Source organism: Thermobia domestica, chromosome 3 (genome assembly GCF_964235325.1).
Source record: "Thermobia domestica chromosome 3, izTheDome1.hap1.1, whole genome shotgun sequence".
Lineage (NCBI taxonomy): Eukaryota > Metazoa > Arthropoda > Insecta > Zygentoma > Lepismatidae > Thermobia > Thermobia domestica.
In genome coordinates, this window is record NC_137456.1 from 15,951,294 (window position 1) to 15,971,117 (window position 19,824).

Genomic DNA, 19,824 nt, shown 5'->3' on the forward strand with positions numbered 1-19,824 from the left:
ACCAAAAAAGCTTCAACAGGGAATCGAACCCAGGTTCCCGTAGTAAAGGCGCGTGCGCTAACTATATAGTCAAGAGGGAATTCACGTGTAAATGCATATTGCTGAAGTGTGTCCATGATGGGGCTCGAGGCATATGCGCAAGGGCGCTGATTTCTCTGTAAATTTGGTGGGGCCCATTCAGGTGCAGAAGACATATGAAGATTTTAAGACAAATTGCATTCAAATTATGCTAAATATTGTATATTCATAAGTCCAATGCAGGGGTCCCACATGAACTTTGGGGGTCCCGGGTCCCCCGGCCCCCTCAGGATCGGCGCCCTTGCATATGCGCACTATTTGCTTCCATAAGGACTAGAGTCACTTTTAGAACAAATATAGATGAGAAAAGACTTTCTTATTGAAAATAATGGAAGTTGTCTTCCCCTTTTCGAAGGGAAAGCAAAAAACATTTTGTATGGCGTATTTAAAACACTTTACTCTGTCAGACACATATGAGGTGTTCAGAGCAGAAATGAATAAAATAACATTTCAAAAGTTATGAGAAAAAGAGACACATAGTTTGTACGGAATTCTTAGGAACATGGAAAAGTTAACATTTTAAAACCTGGAATAGGGATTTTTAAGCTTCAGAGAAGAGAGATCTTAAAAATTAAATATGTCCAAAATGACCAAACAATGGACTTATTTTCCTTGTGTATTGATCACGCCATTTTGCAAATGAAAGCAAAAACATTAATTTTAACAGAGAAAAAGAAATAACACCAAAGAATTTACGTAGTAATTGCAAAATACGTTAGAAAATAAGTGTTAATTGATGACGTACAATTACAGTCAGCCAGGTAGACGTTACTTGGCACGATAAAAGATACAGCGTGAGCACAGAAACAGTACCTGATTTTAAAGTGCCATATAATTAACATTTAATTGAATATTTACATGGAATTTTGTACAGAGCTCAGTAAACTCAGCGGTGTTACCCGTAACGACTGCAGTTGGTTCAGAAGTTATACCCACAAGACAAGGTAAAGCGCCGTGAGTTCTGTGAGACTATGCAACATTTCATGGAGGACGACGAAAATTTTTTGACGAAGATCATTTTCAGCGATGAGGCGACATTTCACTTAAGTGGAAAGGTGAATAGACACAATGTAAGGATATGGGGAACCCAGAATCCTCATGCAACTGTAAAGTGGAACGTGACTCACCGAAAATCAATGTTTTTTTGTGCAGTATCAGAGCGTCGGGTGCACAGTCCGTTCTTCTTTCAGCAACAAACAATTACAGGTGAAAGTTACTTAGCATTGCTACGTAACGTGTTGATTCCGCAACTTAGTAATGCAGAGATAGACGACTTCGTTCTACAACAAGATGGAGCGCCGCCACACTGGCATCGTGCTGTACGCAAGTTTCTAAACAAGAACCTCCCAAACCGATGGATAGGGCGCTCTGAAGTCAATGATCAAGTTCTTTGCAAGTGGCCTCCAAGATCACCTGACCTCACTGTTTGTGACTTCTTTCTGTGGGGATTTGTGAAGGACAAAGTGTTTGCACCTCCACTACCCGCAACTCTGAACGATCTCCAAGAACGCATCAGTGATGCTGTTAACTCCATTACACCGGATATGCTTCACAACGTGTGGTTGGAGCTAGATTACCGCCTCGATATTTCCCGCGTTATAGGTGGCGCGCACATCGAGTGTTTGTGATTTCAATTATTGCTACAAAAACTTCTTGTGTTTATGTACCACTGTTCAAAATTTCAGCAAAATATTCCTTCGCATATTAAATTTACACTAATTTGAAACCTGGGACTGTTTCGGGCACCCTGTATTTACAAGATAGTGCTATCCTATTTATTTCAGTGTTCCAGATCAGAAACATCAAGACAGACAGTGGCGACGGTTGGGTGTTAAAAGTGGGGGAGGGGGCAAGACATGATTTGAATATTTGTTTATCATTGTTAGTTTTTCTGGTTGTTTGTAACACTTTGTTTGACAAAAGGATGTATAACTAATGGGGTATTTATTATCTTTTTCTGTTAAAATACCGTGTATCGTGTTTCATATTTTATTAAGTAAATTGACAAGAGCAACGCAAGTAGATACTAGCCCTTTGTACTCTTAAAAAGAGATTCTCAGATAGCAAAAATGACTTGCAACAAACTTGCAGCAGATTTGCAATTCAAGTCTGGCAAATTTGCAGCAGACTTGTGATGCAAGTTTAATGCAAACTTCCTAGTTGACGCTCTTCGAACTTGCAGCACGCCTGCAGTGCAAGTGTATGGTAAGTTTGCAAAGCAAGTTTCTGCAAGGGGTTTACTTGCACAGCAAGCCTACTGCAAGTTTCCACTTGCACTGCAGCAAGTCGGCAGCAAGTTAGTGCAAGTTTGATGCAAGTATCTGCAAGGATAACACTTGCACTGCAAGTCTACAGCAAGTTTGTAGTAAGTCTTCTGCAAGTATATACTTGCATTGCAAGTCTACAGCAGGTCTTCAGCAAGTGAATGTAGTAAGTCTTCTGCAGGTATATACTTGCATTGCATTGCATGCCTTTTACAAACCGAACATTTACTGTATACGAACAATCACAAAGTATATTTTTCTCAACAACTTTGTCAAACAATACACATTTAAATAAAAAATTATCTCTACATACTGAATACTTACGTAATTATCTTAATTATCCACTTGTTTTAATGCTTCATACACTTTGCACCTACTACAAATGTCGGCCTGGCGGGGAGATTTCTAAGATTAGACTTTTGTGCCACCTGTTGGTAGAAACTAGAACTGACACACTTGCTGCAAAGTTGCAGCAAGCCTCCGAGGCAAGTGAAATCTAGCAAGTGAAAATCAAACTACGAAATTTGCGGGTAACTCTTTCAAAACGCCTGCAGCAGGTGTACAGTGCACGGAAAGTCTAGCAAGTTAAAATCAAATATAGTGAAAGACTTGCTGCAAACCAACATGCTATTAGGGTTTGATTCCTTGCTCATGAACATCTTAAAATTATGTCTGCAAAATTGTGTGATCAGAGTAGGGGCCTATTTAATAACAAATTTGCAAAACAAATAAATAAAAAGGATAATATTAATCAAATAAGCATAGTAATGAATAATGAGGCTTGTTTTGCAAAAGTTTTAAGGTCTATTGAAACTGGGAATTAATAAACAACCTATATTTTTAATTCCACGCATGCTATTATATGCTACGACATTTATAGAAATACTTCCCGAAACATGTTCGTTGCCATTAGGTCCCAGTTTTCACTTTCGTGGAATACTTAAAAATTCAACAATACTCAGAGTAACTCCACATTCCAGTTAGGTATACAAAATAATTCTGAAACCTAGAATTATGTTAAATTCATTAAATTTAATTGTATATACAAAATGGTATATATAAACCCCCTAAACTCGTATATTACATTGCAAAACAATGGAAAAGGTAGAAGTTGCTTCTTATTACTCTCTTTTCAATTAATGTTCCTTAGTGAGCTCCTTCGTTGCTAAGCGGTAAGCGTACGCACCTTTGACGTGGGAGACCCGGGTTCGATTCCCGGCAGGAGCTCATATTGTTCGGATTCCACGTTAATCATTAGGTCCACCTCTCATATAGTCTCGCTGTTGAACGGGATGTTAAACTCAACTCAAAAGTTCAGTTTTAAAAAAATCAAATCAAAATATTCCGTACTATTAGAAAGTAGAAAAGACATCTTATAGGAACTGTAGATTTTCGTGCAATTAAAGAATAACTTTGTGAAGGACTTTTTTTTTTTTTTTTTTTTTGCGAAATGTTATCTCAATTAGTTCCAAATCGGCTGACTAACATATCGAGCCCTTGTAAGAAGAAATGAAAGTACGCTCGAATTGTGGCGCTCCAATAGGTTAATTTTTGGGCCACTTTTTCGCGGAAATTAAAACACAATTCCTGTAGCTTTCTTAACCCCACGGGAAGACAACCAATACGTACTCACGGAATGGCAAATTTTTAATGGCGACATTTTTATTCTATAAATCAATAATATATACAAAACTTTATATTTCCAAATGAAACTCTATACATTAATGGGTCATTTCAAAAAACTGGAGGGCAACTGCCCCCCCCCTTAATCGCCGCCAATGAAGACAGAATATATTAGCAGAACGAGATGATTAACTTCAGAAAATTGCTCACATATCTCTTTTCTCCTCCCTTCGTGCGTTTATCGCCTTTTACCTTGTGGTAATGATATTCTCGGTTAACATTATCACTCGTTATTTTTTAATTAGAGGCAGCCATATGACGTAAACAATGTTTTAAAAAATATATGGTGCCATACAGTAAATAAACACATATAGAGAGGGGAAAATCTTAAGTAACCCCCTCTACCAGATGAATTAGTTAATGAAAAGGGGCTCCAGTGACCAAAATACCGAAATTGAGTTAACATCGGTTTTTTGTTCCTATTGGGTACACCTATATTTCAGGCCGGTAGCCAGCCCAAAAATGTAAAGGGGGTGAAGTTAGGGGGGCCCGATCCAACCATATTATAGTTCATCACCATATTATATTTCATTTGCAACCCTTCGTGAAAATTTTGATTCTGTGTTGTTTGCCACGACTCGATTTTGGTATTGTTTGCCACGGTATTGTTCTCTCTGGCTTATCTTATATCACAATAGTGAAGATTTATACAAAATCTATTCATATGCTGAGGGTTGCCAGTTGACCATATTATAACAATCAAATCTATTATACAGTATTTATAAATATAATACATACAATGTAAACTCTCCAGGCACGTTATTGGGTTACTGCGCTATCGGCTATTAACGCCACAGTTAAATTTATTGAAAGTAAATTCAAGCACCCGAGATAATAACTTAATTAGTTTGCTTAGAAACTCTCCAAATGCATTTTCAAAATAATATTAATATGGCGAACAATTTGTTTTTGTGTTCGACCATGTAGTCAACATTAAATCTAGGCATATCATCAGGATTACCCATAAGGGGGGGGGGGTAGCAATCCCGGCAAATGGCGAATCATACCCTTTGTAGAGATCAAATTACACTGTTTTTCATTCATTCTTATCATCACCATATTCTTTAGCTTACACAACATAATCGTGAGAAATATTTCATATACACGGCATTGAAATGTTTCATATAATTTTTCTTAAGTACGGTATATAAAACCTAGTTGTTTAGTCGCGTAACATAACGGAAAACAGAACATTATATAACATCAGACGATTAAGAACTCCGTTAAAAGAGAAAATGCAATTATATCAATTTACTAAACTATTATGATATTAATGATGTTTTGTGTTCATTTGTTTGGAACTTAATGTGCTCTTTCAGGAGCGAGTCTAATGAGTCCTCTCTCGTCTCAAGGGCGAGAACATTTTCCATTTGTTCTAGAGGATCAAAAACAGAGGTGCCTGGCAACCCTTCTTTTTACTACAGATGTGTGTGAATTTTCAGGACTTGCTCAGGAGAGTAATGCTCCCGGAAGTAGGAACGGAAAACACACTTCTGATTTTTTGGCGTTATCTATGTCTTGCCACGTTGCATTCAAATAGCAGAATTCAGACGCTTGTTGTTGTCGGTCCTCGTGACCCAGTGGGCTAGCGCTATATGCTAGTAACGAAGACCTCTTTTGGCGTGAGTTCAAACCCGGCCCGAGGAAAGTTTTTTTAAACATTTTTTTTTACATTTTTATACTACTTTTTAAATTAAAATAATACGAAAATAATACTCAAAAATGTGATTTACTTACTTTTGTGCAGATAAGTAGTAGTAGTAGTAGAAACGGGTTAGAAGCCCCGCAGGCATTTTCTTGCCCTTCTACTCCATGATATAAGGCTCGTTTTGTTCCCCTTGTACTAAATGATATAGATTTTGACCAACTTAAAACAACTGACTAGGATAGCGCGTAAAACAGCTGGCTAGAGTAGCGCGCGAAAAACGTACTTCCGGGAGTATTACTCTCCCGAGCGGGTCGTGAATTTTCACGATAATAGAATGTGATAAGATCGGAATGCAAATACTGTGGCAAAATCGTGGCAAACACCAAAATCGTGTCGTGGCAAACAACACGCCATCAAAATTTTAGGGGGACAGCAAAAATTTATCTCCCCCCCTAGATCCCTGAATACGGGCCTGCTATGTTTCTATACATAAAGGCTCCAGTTTCATTGGTTTAACATCTTATAAAGAGATGTCAACTTTGATTACTCTATGCAGTATGGGCTTAAATCAGTGACTGAAGTCCTTTCTACATGGAGAATTATATATATATATATATATATATATATATATATATATATATATATATATATATATATTATCTGTTAGTGGCAATAACTATTGATTTCGTCCCATTCGGTTGGTAAACCAGCAACGTCTGGGACCTGGTTAAAAAAACACACACACACACATCTTAACACAGCTTTGTGATTAAAAAGAGCAAAAATAATAATTAAATGAAATTACATGCATACAGGGCTTCGTCTAGAATTTACATGTAAGAAGAGCTTCAGTTCACAGCGGAAACCATTTTTTTAAATTTTTTATTTTTACCATGGCAATGAGCGTAACCATGGTTCTCATATACAGCATTCGATTAATGTCAATTTTATCTACACGGTAAAAAAAATGTTTTATTTTGAGTTGCAATGTTTTTCTTATCTTTCTCAACACTAAGTTTGTTTGACTGAAGCCTCGTTTGCATTAACTGATTAAAATAGTGGTTGAACCACGGATTCTGCTGTCCATCAAATGGAAACTACAGAGCTGTAAAGAGAATATTGGTTAAGGTTCCAAAACAAGTTCACTTTGGGTACAGACTTGCAGTATAAGAAAAGTAAAAGAAAGCCATGAAGTATTTTAAATTAATCACAAAATAATCCTAGAAAAATACTCATTACAATTAGAATGTAGCGCCAACATTTGATGTTGGCTAGTATATTGTTTGCTATTAATATATAGGAATGATGGTATTGGTCATGATGACCGAGATATCGACGAAAAGATCACTTTATTTTGTACACATTGTTTCGAAAGTACATATCTCGAGAACTAATGAAGACTTTGGAGTCATTCAAAAACATGTTGCAAATAGGTAGCACATGTAATAGGCATTTAGGCATTAGGGGCCGTTCACATAGGCTATTACGTAACACTGTTTTTTTTTATTAATTTTACCCCCTCTCCCGTGTCATACTTCGTAATGCAAGCCTGAATCCCTCCCCCTTTTTGATTATTGTTTTTGCTCCAATTTTGCTTATTTTTGGGGTTATCACAATAAAAAAATATTTTAATGGCAGGACTTTTTATTATAGAAAATGTGTATTTTGAATATACACTATGTGATCAAAAGTATCCGCACAAGTGGCTGAAACTGACACAAGCTCGCGGCGCCCTCCATCGGTACTGCTAGAATTCAATATGGTGTTGGCCGACCCTTAGCATTGATGACAGCTTCCACTCTCGCAGGCATACTTTCAATCAGGTGCTGGAAGGTTTCTTGGGGAATGGCTAGAAGGTTTCTTGAACTGAGTAGAAGTATCGATGTAGGTCGGTGAGGCCTGGCACGAAGTCGGCGTTCCAAAACATCCCAAAGGTGTTATATAGGATTCAAGTCAGGACTCTGTGCAGGCACATCAATGTAGGCCTGCGCTGTGAGAGTACCACGCAAAACAACAAGGGGTGCAAACCCCTTCCAAGAAAAATACGACCACACCATAACACCACCTCCTCCGAATTTTACTGTTGGCACTACACACGCTGCCGGATGACGTTCACCGGGCATTTGCCACACCCACACCCTACCATCGGATCGCCACATTGTGTACCGTGATTTGTCACTCCACACAACGTTTTTCCACTGTTCAATCGTGCAATGTTTACGCTCCTTAAACCAAGTAAGGCGTCGTTTGGCATTTACCTGCGTGATGTGTTGCTTATGAGTAGCCGCTCGACCATGAAATCCAAGTTTTCTCACGTCACGCCTAATTGTCATAGTACTTGGAGTAGATCCTGATGCAATTTGGAATTCCTGTGTGATGGTCTGGATAGATGTTGCCTATTACACTTTACGACCCTCTTCAACTGTCGGCGGTCTCTGTCAGTCAATAGACGAGGTCGGCCTGTACGCTTTTGTGCTGTACGTGTCCCTTCGCGTTTCCACTTCACTATCACGTCAGACACAGTGGACCTAGCGATGTTTAGGAGTGTGGAAATCTCGCGTACAGACTTCTGACATAAGTGACACCCAATCACCTAACCACGTTCGAAGTTCGTGAGTTCCGCGGAGCGCTCCATTCTGCTTTCTTACAATGTTTAATGACTACTGAGGTCGCTGATAATGAGTACCTGGCAGTAGATGGCAGCACAATGCACTTAATATGAAAAACGTATATTTTTGAGGGTGTCCAGATACTTTTGATCACATAGTGTATTTGTAGTGTTTTTCGCAAACAAATCAAAGTACTAGAAAATGGTAATATCGTAATAATAGTATTTTATTCCCATAAGGTTGTTTAATTAATCAGTCTTAATTCTTCGAAATTCTATACTGTCGTTTCCACAAGGAGATCGTATCCAACCTCTTAGGTCACCGATGATTGGCAAGGAGGAAGTGCTGCAGTTAAATGCAGATGTAACAGGATCTAGAGAATTGACATTGACCTCTTTTTTTCTTTAATCTAGGATGCTTCCTGTATTTGAAGTTTCCCAGTATCGACAATACAAAGAAATTCTTTTCTCCGTAGATCACATATTTGGCGTGGCTGCACACGTGAAGGAGCAGGGACATCTCGTTTGTGAACAGGCTATCGGCCATCATCTTTGGACTTCAGTTTACCCCTTTTCAAATTCTTCTTGTACTAAATCAGTGCCAGAACGCGAATAAACTCGATTTCTCTTAGAAAATTCAAATCTAAAGATAAAAAAAATTAGTATGAGATGAATATCCGACGAATTCTGTTTTTAATATCTGATTTTGCTTGGATCGTTCTGTCGCGGAAAATATTATTTCACGAAAAAGAGTTTCTTCTGTTTCACAAGTGAAACCCCTTGGAAGAATAGAATGGATAAGGATTCAGATAAAAAGTTTTAAATCTGTTCTCAGAAACAGCGATACGATTGGGAACGCGGGAGCATTTTCAAGCGATCGCTAACACCTAACTTCAGAAAAGCGTGTACCGTCAATGCATTGCGGCGATAACCACAAAACAGAGGTTTATTGTATTGTAATTCATCACCAGTCATGCTGGTGTCTAGTAGCGTCTTCAAATCCCTTCTACATGATTCAATTTATACAGGCTGGATGCTCTCAATTTTCCACAGCAATACAAATATTTATTTATAAAAAAGAAAAGAAATGAATAAAATTATTTATTTAAAAGATTGCATATAAACCTGAGTATAAAAATAAAGATTACAGACAAAAAACACGTTGCATAACGAAGATGTTAACCTCTCCTCCTTCGTGTAATACTTCGTAACATAAGGTCGAACCCCCTCTAGCCCCGTAACCGCGTTACGTAATATGTGGATGACCCCTTAGATATAATTCACATTCATTACACTCACATATCCCAGTATCCCGGACAAAATCCCAGAATTCATATTCAAATTTCTAACTGCCCATTCATATTTCTGTATGCCCATTGAATTGAAACAATTGAAAGTTGTTTGTTTTCACAACAATACAAGCGAGCCGGAAAAGTAGAGGAATTTTCACTAATTTGTTTGGCTTCTTTCTTTCACTCTTGGCTAGGTCTTGCGTGTGTGTGTTTGTCTGGGTATAACAAACGGTTCTGCGAACTCGAAATATTTTAACAACCGGTTCTCGCGAATCGGCTGAATAGCACCACTGCCAACTACATAGTTAAACATTTTATAGGCATGATTGCACGAATGGCTAGCCTAAAGACAAACGGTTTTGCTATCTAAATTTTGTTTTCAATCACTACTTCGCCAACGACAAATTACTTTGTTTGCTTCGTGTTCAGTGTGTTGTGTTCACTTGGGATGAAAAAAAAAAAAAAAAAAACAAATACGTGATGTTTCAGCTACACGAAGAAATAGATACAAATTATAATGGAATATTATGGTTTCTACCCATGCAATGAGCTTCTGCCGTCGATAAATATCCAGGAACGCTTTTAAATCCAAAATAAATGATCCTGACATTTCGTAACTACTTTCATGTATTTATTTCCTTGTAATTTGTATTAATTTCTCTTCTTTAAATTCCCGTGGATAATTTAATCGACAATCGTTGAAATTCGAATAGATGTCTGAGAAGCAAGAGAGTGTGTTATGACAGTAAGCAATGGCTGCGTGTAGTGATGTAATCAAACCCTAGCAACTATGCAACCCCAAGTGGTTGGCATGTGTAAAGAAAGGGAGGGCAGTTCTGACTTACAGCGATAAACAGAAATGGGAGATGTTGAATTATTAGTAAATAGAATTGGCCTGAGCAAACAGAAGGCAGAAGAAACACTAAAAAATGAAAATGTTACAAAAAACATAAAGCTAGCTCTCGAAGAGGTAAGTAAATAAATATTAACTTGTCTTTACATCCAATCAACCATATGGAATTTTAAGAAAATTAAGATAAAATACATATTTTATGTATAAATTACAATTAAAGTTCGGTGCATTTGGCTGTAATCTTGCTTCATTGCTCGTTTACTGTATTACTTGCATTGATAATTGGTACGTATTCGTGAATTTACGTGAAAATTTAAGGTTCCTCTTCAACCGGGACACTTTACAATACAAGTAACAACAATTAATATTGATGGTAAAGGAAGTGAAAGGAGGTCGGCGAATGCATGTATTTGAAAAATGACAATGACTTTTGCGTGATGGCACTGTAGAAAACCTTCCAGGACGACCGGCCGCAGGGTTTGACTCCAGAACCTCTCAATTGCGATGTAAAATGGTAACCTATGATCGCGTTATAACTATAAAGGGTATTTTAAGTTTTGGGTCAAGGTTACAGTGGAATCAGGGCTTCTGCCTGACACGACACGAAAGGTGACACTATTATTAGCCATGAGAACAAACCGTCGGATTAGAGAATGAAACCTTTTTTCTGTATGCACATTCTCACCGTCGATAATTCGCTACTGCAAATTAAGTTTAGGTACACCAAATTTTGTGTTGACTCGAGCAGACGGTTGTACCAAATAAAAAAGACGATAGGTAAAGTAGTAGGGCCTATGTGAAACATTTTTCGTGAAGGAATGAGAGTGGAATAGAAGTAATTACTGTCAGTGCGCAACATATTGAATCGGATTTTGAGTGATCGTGAAAGTATTGTATTTGTAAGTGTACTCTTTCACTATCCTCGTTTATGCGTATCCAGAGCTCCTCTGTGGCTAATGGGTAAAAGTGCGCGCCTTTGGCGTTGGATACCCGGGTTTGATTCCCGGCGGGAGCTAATGTGGTTCGGATTTCACGTTAATCAGTAGGTTCACGTCTCATTTAGCCTCGCTGCTGAACGGGACGTTAAATTCAAAATCAATAACATTGTCGTTTATGCGTATCCCCCCGTCGCTGACGCGCCTGCTCCCTACAGATGCACCCCTCACTATCTCTCGGGCCCTTTTGCTGCCTTCCTCCTCTCACTCGGTTAGATAGCATTCGTGCTTTTCAGTGACTACCTAGCATAAGTTGATTCGTGCTTTATGCACTGTGGTTTTTATGCCATTTGTCCACATTGTATTTATACTGAACATTCCTGAAAGCAATCTGCAAGTAGTAATGGAGCTCCTTATTTAATGCATGCTCTGCTAAAAGATATACAGAGCTCCAACCTAATCTGAAAATGTAAGAAATGTGTCAAAATTTGGTAGAACCGTCTTCTCGGGTAATGCCCTTATAACCTAACAGATTGTTAAGTTACTGTTCTCCAATTGCATCTTTCACCCAAATCATTTACCAACTTCCAAATAAGGATTGTTCAACCGTTTTCTTTTCATTTTTTATCGTTAAAGGTTCAATTTATGAATTTTTTTTTTCTTCGTAGGAAGGGTAAGACAATATCCCGTACTCACATTTAGGGCTTAGAATGATAATTATTTAATTTGGCTCTTAGAGCCCGTAAAATGAGAGACTTGAAAGATTTGATGGTACAGGAAAGTGAGTGAAAAAAAAAAAAAAATAAATAAATAAAATAAATAAATTTTCAGAATTAGTTACTAAGCGTATGGAACACACAGTAATAATAACTAACCTGTGTAATGCTCCTTTTTAAGTATTTCCAGCGGATACTCTTCGTCGGAGATAACGATTAAAACTATTTTTTATGCTAGTCTTCACATAATAGTTTTTATTGTAACAGCACTGGAGTAAAAATATATACAAATTTTAACCCAAAATCAAACTTATTCTATATATATATTTAGAGATGCAAGGGCTCGGAAAAAAAACGGCTTTTTGGAAAAAAACTCGGTTTTCTCTGCTTCGCTTTTTTGCTTGGGAAATTTTGGGCTTTTTTCAAATTTCTGCTTTAAATTGATAAAGCAGACTTTGTTTCGCTTCTCTACAACACAAAAAGTCATTTAATTAGTGGTTAATGTTGATAATATAAAACCTCGAAAATAAACTATGAATTTCGAAAAGATATTTCAAACGATTTTTCTTCAACATATTTACATTATGAATTCCAAAGGATTAATCAATGTATATAATAAGAATTTTTTAACCTCCTATATACAAAAGTAAGCAGAGTTGGTAAGAACCATGGTTGTTTTTGAAAATGCCAAAAACCCGTTTTGGGGGGATGTTTAAACCAGGCTTTTTTGGCTTAAACCAGGTTTTTTTTTTTTAATTTAGATTCTTTGCTTTATGTATTTGTATTACATATTCATAGAAATAAGTTTGTTTCGCCTTGGTGTTATTATGCAACAGCGGGGTTATGCCGGAAGAACTCCCATAAGCTTAAAGAAGTCCGGCCAAAATAAATTTCTTAAATTGAGAAGCTCCTGTCCTAACCATCGGGAAAATCCCGTCATTACTTGAAATGTAAGACAATAACGGAAAAATCCTGTTATTGCTTTGCATATAAAATTTAAAGGTCAACGTATCATAATCAGTACGCTAAAACTGAGGTATTAAATTACAAATTTAGTGCGTACATATCATTGAAAGTACAATCCAAGCTAATGTTTGAAGCTACGTAGGCAATCGATAAATTTTGCCAATTTCTATCAATATATTTAAGCAATCTTGGCTTCTTTATAAAACAACAGGCATTTAGGCATGCAGGAATATACAATTTGGTTTCGTTTCGTATGTTTAGGATTAACATCCTTACGAAATACCGAGGTTATCAAGGAGAAGACTTTCGCTTAAACTGACATCTGAACCGCTACTTGGTTTACGCATGAAAGAAGGGTTATGGTTCGACCGAGAATTGAACATGGGACACCTTGATTAAAAGGTGAAAGGGAAATAAAACTATTGCAGGTGGTTTGATATCTGGAAACGTCACCATGAAGTTCACACGATTCGCATTTTTCGTTTAAACCAGTTTTTCGTTTTAATTTTATTTTTTTGGTTTAAACCAGTTATTAAAAAAAAGTTGGGGTGAACCAGCCAATCCTAAAAGTAAACACTTCTTTTTAAAAAATACACAAATAACTAGCAAAATTGTATGTAGTATTTTTACTTCAAAATATTCCATACCCTCTTTTTGAAACAAAATAAAATTAAAATAAAACATAAGAGAAATACTTAGATTTATATGTTACACTTAAAAGCTGGCACATCTAGAGCTTTTGGTTCTGTATATTCTTGAAATTCTACAGTTAAGTTTTACATAACCACCATCATGGTTTACCCAATCCTCAAGTTTTCTGAATTTTTAACAAGAGGGATTCAACATATCATTATGGAACTCCCTCCCCCCCCCCCCCAAAAAAAAAGACTACGGAATATATTTAAGTTAAGCTAAATACAACTGCACAACAAACATGAGTGAGTGATTAGCTTTTGCGCTTCTATCGGGAAGTCCGGAATTCAATTCAGCATTCGATCATTCTGACAAAGCTTTTCTTCATTCCATCTGTGAAGTAGAAATAGTGCGTGTACTGTGAGTTGGCCGACTTCCTTTCTTATTGTTTTAAATCGTTATTATTACTAATTACCAGCAGTGACAGTTTTGCGAAGGTTAGGGGGGCGGTCTTTCGGACTGAAGCCTGTACCCCAAAGTTACGGAATGTCTGCAACAAATGAAATATCTATTAGTTATGCCTTTACTCATAAACTTTAAGCTACCGTCAAATAAAAATTACAAATGTTTAGAAAAACTAAACATTAGTAAGAAAAACCCTTCCCAAAATACTTTTCTAAATCCGCCACTGATTCTCAGTATAAAATGATCTTTAAGGTTGTATCCGGAAGATTATTGCTAAAAATATAAACGAAACGAAATATTAGTTATGCCTGTACTCATAAACTTCAAGCACCCCCCCAAATAAAATTAGGAGTTTTTTAGGAAACTAAACAATCAGAAAAAACCCTCCTAAAGTACTTTTCTAAATCCGCTTCTGATTATTTGTATAAATTGATATTCAAGGTTGTGTCCGGAAAATTATTGCTAAATCACTTCACAACTACAGTATAACAGAATTGTGGAAGTACGGTTTGACGGATATATTGAAAAACGTACACTTTGACGGATAAATAGAAAAACGGGCAAGTTTAACTTTGGCGCTAGAAGCTAGAGTACTAAGCTCTTAGAAATGAAACACGGATGACAAACTAAAATGATCTAGAGAAGAATAAAAATGTCGATAACTCAAAAATTAAAATAAAGTTAAATAGCCTCTAAAATTGCCCTCAAATACTACATTCTTCATGTTAGCTTTAATTCTTAAACATGTGCTCCATCCATCTTGATGGTGAATTTCAGAGCGAAATATCGCATTTAGGTCATGGAATTCTTATCTAACTATAGAATATACTATAAGAAAGCTATTTAGATAGAAAAATCATGAAAATGAAAAAAGCCAAAATTTCCAAAATTCTCGTTTTTTTCCAAAAAAGCCGGCTTTTTATGTGAAAAAACCATCGATTCAAAAAAGCCGGCTTTTTTGCATCTCTATATATATTTAGTATTTAGTCCTGAAATCTTCTGCGATGCATGTGTCTTCCAACTAAGAAATTTGTATATATTAGAAAGTTTTGCTTGTGCTGAAGTAGGTAGAGCATAGATAGGGCATATTACACTTTGGAATTGTATTTTTTATTATCAATTTTTATTATAGTTTTTTTTTTATGAACAGTGTTTTAGAGAAAACGTATAACAATGTAAATTTTTTAATATAAGGTAAAAAAGAAGTGACTGAAGGCCGAAGCAGCCTAGAGCAGGATTTTCATAGAGCTTTAAAGGAAGTTAGGTGGAGTGGATTAAAAAATCCCGAATGCTCCGTGCAAGTAAAAAGTTACAGAGCTCCGAAGCAAAATAGGTAACGGAAATTAGGAATTCTGATAAAGCTCTGAAGCTAAGCGAAGCCTAGAGTTCTAATAGCTAATTAGGAGCTTTTGGGTTAAGTATTTCCTGAAGCACCAAAAGAAGCTAAAGGAAGGCTGAACAATTAAAACTGGTAGCTGTTATTGAAATCATCTTGGTTATATAAGCGCTCCAGGTAAGGCGGTGGTGCTGCTGTTTCCTCGTTGTCATGTCAGTCATGGTATTACTGTTGTCTCCGTCGTATGCAGCTATAGTACTCTATAGTAAGGTGCACGTAGTTGTTTATAAATAAGAACACATGTTGGATGTTTGTAAACAGAAGCACGTGGAACATTACAATATACTTCATTGTTGTTACAACATAAATTATGTGAAGACCAGTTTCAAGCCTTAGCTCTGACGAAGAGTATTCGTGGGAACGACTGGAAATATTAGGTTGGAATACAGAAAAAAAAAAAAAAAAAAGAAAAAGAAAAAAGAATGTTATTATTCACGTTATTCGTAATTATTACTAAGAATCCAGACTTGAGGTGGCTGTTTTCAGGTATTTTCTTGTAGACCAGAAATGGGGAGAGGGCATAGTTGGCAAGGTTCTAGAACACAGGTCCACGACCCAGAGGCCAAGTGAGACGAATTACCGGTACGACAAAGTAAACTATTTCAAACTATTAACTAACCAAAATACCACTTGCATAAAAGGATTTTTTCCAGTAATCTACATAATGAAATAATAGTGGGACGCAGAGCCTTTCCTCCCCTTCCCCCACACACCAAACGTGTATTAGTTTACAATGTATGTTATTAGAAGAAATCCTTCAATGCAAGTGGAATTCTGGTTAATAATTTCGAATAATTTATCTTGTCGTAATCCATCCAATTTGCCCTAAAAAATAAAACTAACCAGAAAAATCAATAACTTTAAACAATGCAAAACAATATATCCATTGCGAACAATTAATTTTTAAAAACACCACACTGTATGTCACAAAAAAAAAAAAAAAAAAAAAAATTCTAAACCCATAAAACCCAAACTCACATGCATCAAGAAATAGAACGCTAAAATAAACTATAAAATGCACACAGAACACAAGAGGTGTAAAGCAGTATATTGCAGTATAAAAATGCTTCGACAGATTCACACAATACAATCACATACTACGTCTACCGCCAATGAACAATTCAACATTGACTGTGGATACGAAAACGAAACTGAATGGATTTTGGAATAAGTAAACAAACATAGAAGTGGACTGTTCAAAAATTTTTAAGTTTAGTGTTTCTAGAGTCGGTAATAATATATTTCAACGATTAAAAGAAAAAAGAAAGAATAAGGAACGAAAAGGAACCAAAACAAGGCACGTAAAATATATTTCATTAGTTTTACAAAGGAGGACCTGCGTTCTAGAACCTTCCTGGCATGGTGAATGTCGTCAGAATTATCGGTCACTCAAAAGGCATTATACATTGGGTCTGAGAGAACAAGTATTAGTTTTTTAAAATAGTACTTTTCAAGTTTTAAATGGCACACTTTCCAAGATGGTCATATATAAAGTACCTTTTTAATAAATTACTTTTGGTTTTTCGAAGTCTAACATATAATTCATGTAGTTATTATTGCTGTTCTTTTTCTTTTTCTGTAGATAAATAAATATGGGGACACCAATGCAGGCTCTGGGATGCTTCTTTACCATATTGCCACGAAGATAAAACCTCAAATAATTCACCACATACCACTATTGGTACGGTATGTGGCAACAGGGAAACTTGATTCTACTTTGAGAATAGATGGTAAGATTGATTTTTTATTTTTTTTTATTTTACTGTTTAATTGAAAGGTGTGTTTGTGAATGTAAAATGCTCTACTATTAAAGTAAAAAAATCTCAAATATTGTACCATTTAAGCTTGTGGTCATTGTAGCTTATTTTATAGTCTTTGTATTGAGTTAGAAGGTCAATGTATAGGGGAATTGGAGATTCGTTCTTATTTGGTTTGTATACTTGTGAATTCGAATCCCAGTGAAAGCTCAACGTTTTATTTGAACACCACTCATTCTAACTTTGAAACGTCTTGTATAAAATAAAAGACAATTCTGACCAAAGCATAGACTATTTAATAAATATTATTGTTACAGTTTCGGCAAAGTAGCTTTGCTTTCATCAGACATTATAAACTGCAATTTCTAAGACTGCAGCTTATATATCTCAAAAAATGAGAGGTCACATCTAGGAATCAATAACCTACGTGCTTTCATTTTTAAAAATTTTTAGTTGATTACATACTTGCAACTTTTAATGACAGAACTTTGATTTGAAATCTTAACATTTAATTGTCACACATGTTCTATTTTAATGAACAACTTTTACTTTTGAGAATCTTAAACTTTTAATTGGCTATATGTTATTAAATAAATTTGTGTTATGTTTTGTTACTTTCTTCTTTATTAAATATCCTTCTCCATACATTATGTATATTTAGTCCACTATTCCAGTTCATAAGGACATAAAATAGACTGGGAAAGTGTAGAGGGGCTGGAAAGGGAGAAGAGAAGCATTGGAAGAAAATGTAAAGAAGCAGAATGTATACGAAGGAAGAAAGCGATGAACTTATGAACTGGGATAGTGAACTAAATATACATAATGCATGGAGAAGGATATCTTATAAAGAACAGAAGCAACAAAAGGTAAGACAGGTTTATTTAATAGCAGATGCCAATTAAAAGTTTGCGATTCTCAAAAGTGAAAGTTGTTCATTAAAATAGAACAGGTGTGCCAATTAAATGTTAGGATTTCAAATGAAAGTTATATCATTAAAAGTTGAAAATATGTATAATTAATTAAAAATTGTTAAAACTGAAAGGGCGAATCTTATTGATTCCTAGATATGACCTCTCGTTTTCTGATATATATAAGCTGTAGGCTTAGAAATTGCAGTTTATAATGTGTCTGATAAAGGCAAAGCTATTTTGCCGAAACTGCAACGATATTATTAAATAGTACAGTAGAGCGTCGATTATCCGAAGTAATTGGGGGACATGGGTGTTCGGAAAACTGGTTTGTTCGGATAATCGAACTGTACATGTTTATTTGCCAAAAAGAAGTACTGTACAGTAAATTTATTCATAAAAAGAAGTGTGCTGATTGTTGAAACACAGCGACTGGCGGCTTGGCCGGTCAGCAGCGCCTTATGAAGGCCCCATTAGAAGCAATGTTCCGCCAGCGGTGGCTCAGTGCGGCGACTACTGTGGGAAACTTGGTTTGGGAGTGAGGGGGATGATGAACGGTAGGGTGGGAGAGTAACAGGTGCGAGCGAGTACACAGTTCGGTTAAGCGGTCGTTCGGTTGACCGACGTTCGGATAATCGACGCTCTACTGTATATGCTTTGGTCAGAATTTGTCTTTTAACTGAACGTTTTAATGTTAATATTGTAAGCTCAACGAACTATTTTGCTAATACAGTTTTGGCGTAAGAAGAAAAAGCAATAGTTCACAGTTTGTTTACTGATGCTATAGGATACATATTAAATAAAGGAATAGAATTTATAACCTTCAGTATCGGATTCAAAGAACTGTTATTAGATCATTTCAACATACTGCGAAGTCTTCTTAAGTAATACATAACGTAGTTACACGCCAGACTTACTAAAAGGATCTTCTTTATGTTGAATTATCTTAGAGCAATTAAATGAAACGTTATCTGAAACAAACTTACAGAAAAACTAATGATCACTTTTTTTCTTCTTGAGAAAGTGTCTGGAACTCTCTTTCACTCTACCATTCTCATTAAACCAGTAGAATACAGTGCCACTTCAGCACACAACAAAAATTCCAGAAAAACTCAGTAATCACTTTCTACATTTAAGAAGCTTTTTACTTGGAAGATTGTCTTCATTTGAGCTTCACTAATCCAGATGAATTCTACAGTGTCTAATGTTAATAATTTTTTTTAATTATTGTGATAGCCAGAAATAGACCTACTTATCAACTCACTCCTAATGTTTCCGTGCGAAGTCAGTTTCAAATTGTCTTAACATTGTGTTAGAAACTAATTATTAACATTAGAATAATACTTTTCCATGAATCTCAATTAAAACACAAAGAGAAAAAGTGACTGATTTGACCGGGAGTTGAACCCGGGACCTTCGGTATCGTATCCCGATGTGTTTACCACTACGACACTCAGTTTACTTTCCAGAACAGCCACTCACTTTCTCACTTTGAGGTCGATGCTCTCACCCCGGACCACATAGGTCGTACCACAGCCCCCTGCTGCGATTGGATAATCGTATACCCTTGTGTCCCTATACCTAAAAATCGGTTGTTACTTCCTGTTATTAGTATAATCTCA

The 19,824-nt window shown here is 36.2% G+C and overlaps 1 protein-coding gene across 1 annotated transcript in view; it reads left to right on the forward strand.

Annotated features, from left to right (window-relative positions):
- The first annotated feature begins 10,352 nt into the window (after nucleotides 1–10,352).
- The window catches only part of GlnRS (Glutaminyl-tRNA synthetase), a 59,645-nt gene continuing 50,173 nt past the window's right edge, over nucleotides 10,353–19,824 (forward strand). Inside the window, exons 1-2 of the mRNA XM_081750443.1 lie at nucleotides 10,353–10,543; nucleotides 17,120–17,267. Of these exons, the coding sequence (XP_081606569.1) occupies nucleotides 10,433–10,543; nucleotides 17,120–17,267 (259 nt within the window). The 5' untranslated portion in view covers nucleotides 10,353–10,432. The remainder of the gene's footprint in view (nucleotides 10,544–17,119; nucleotides 17,268–19,824) is intronic.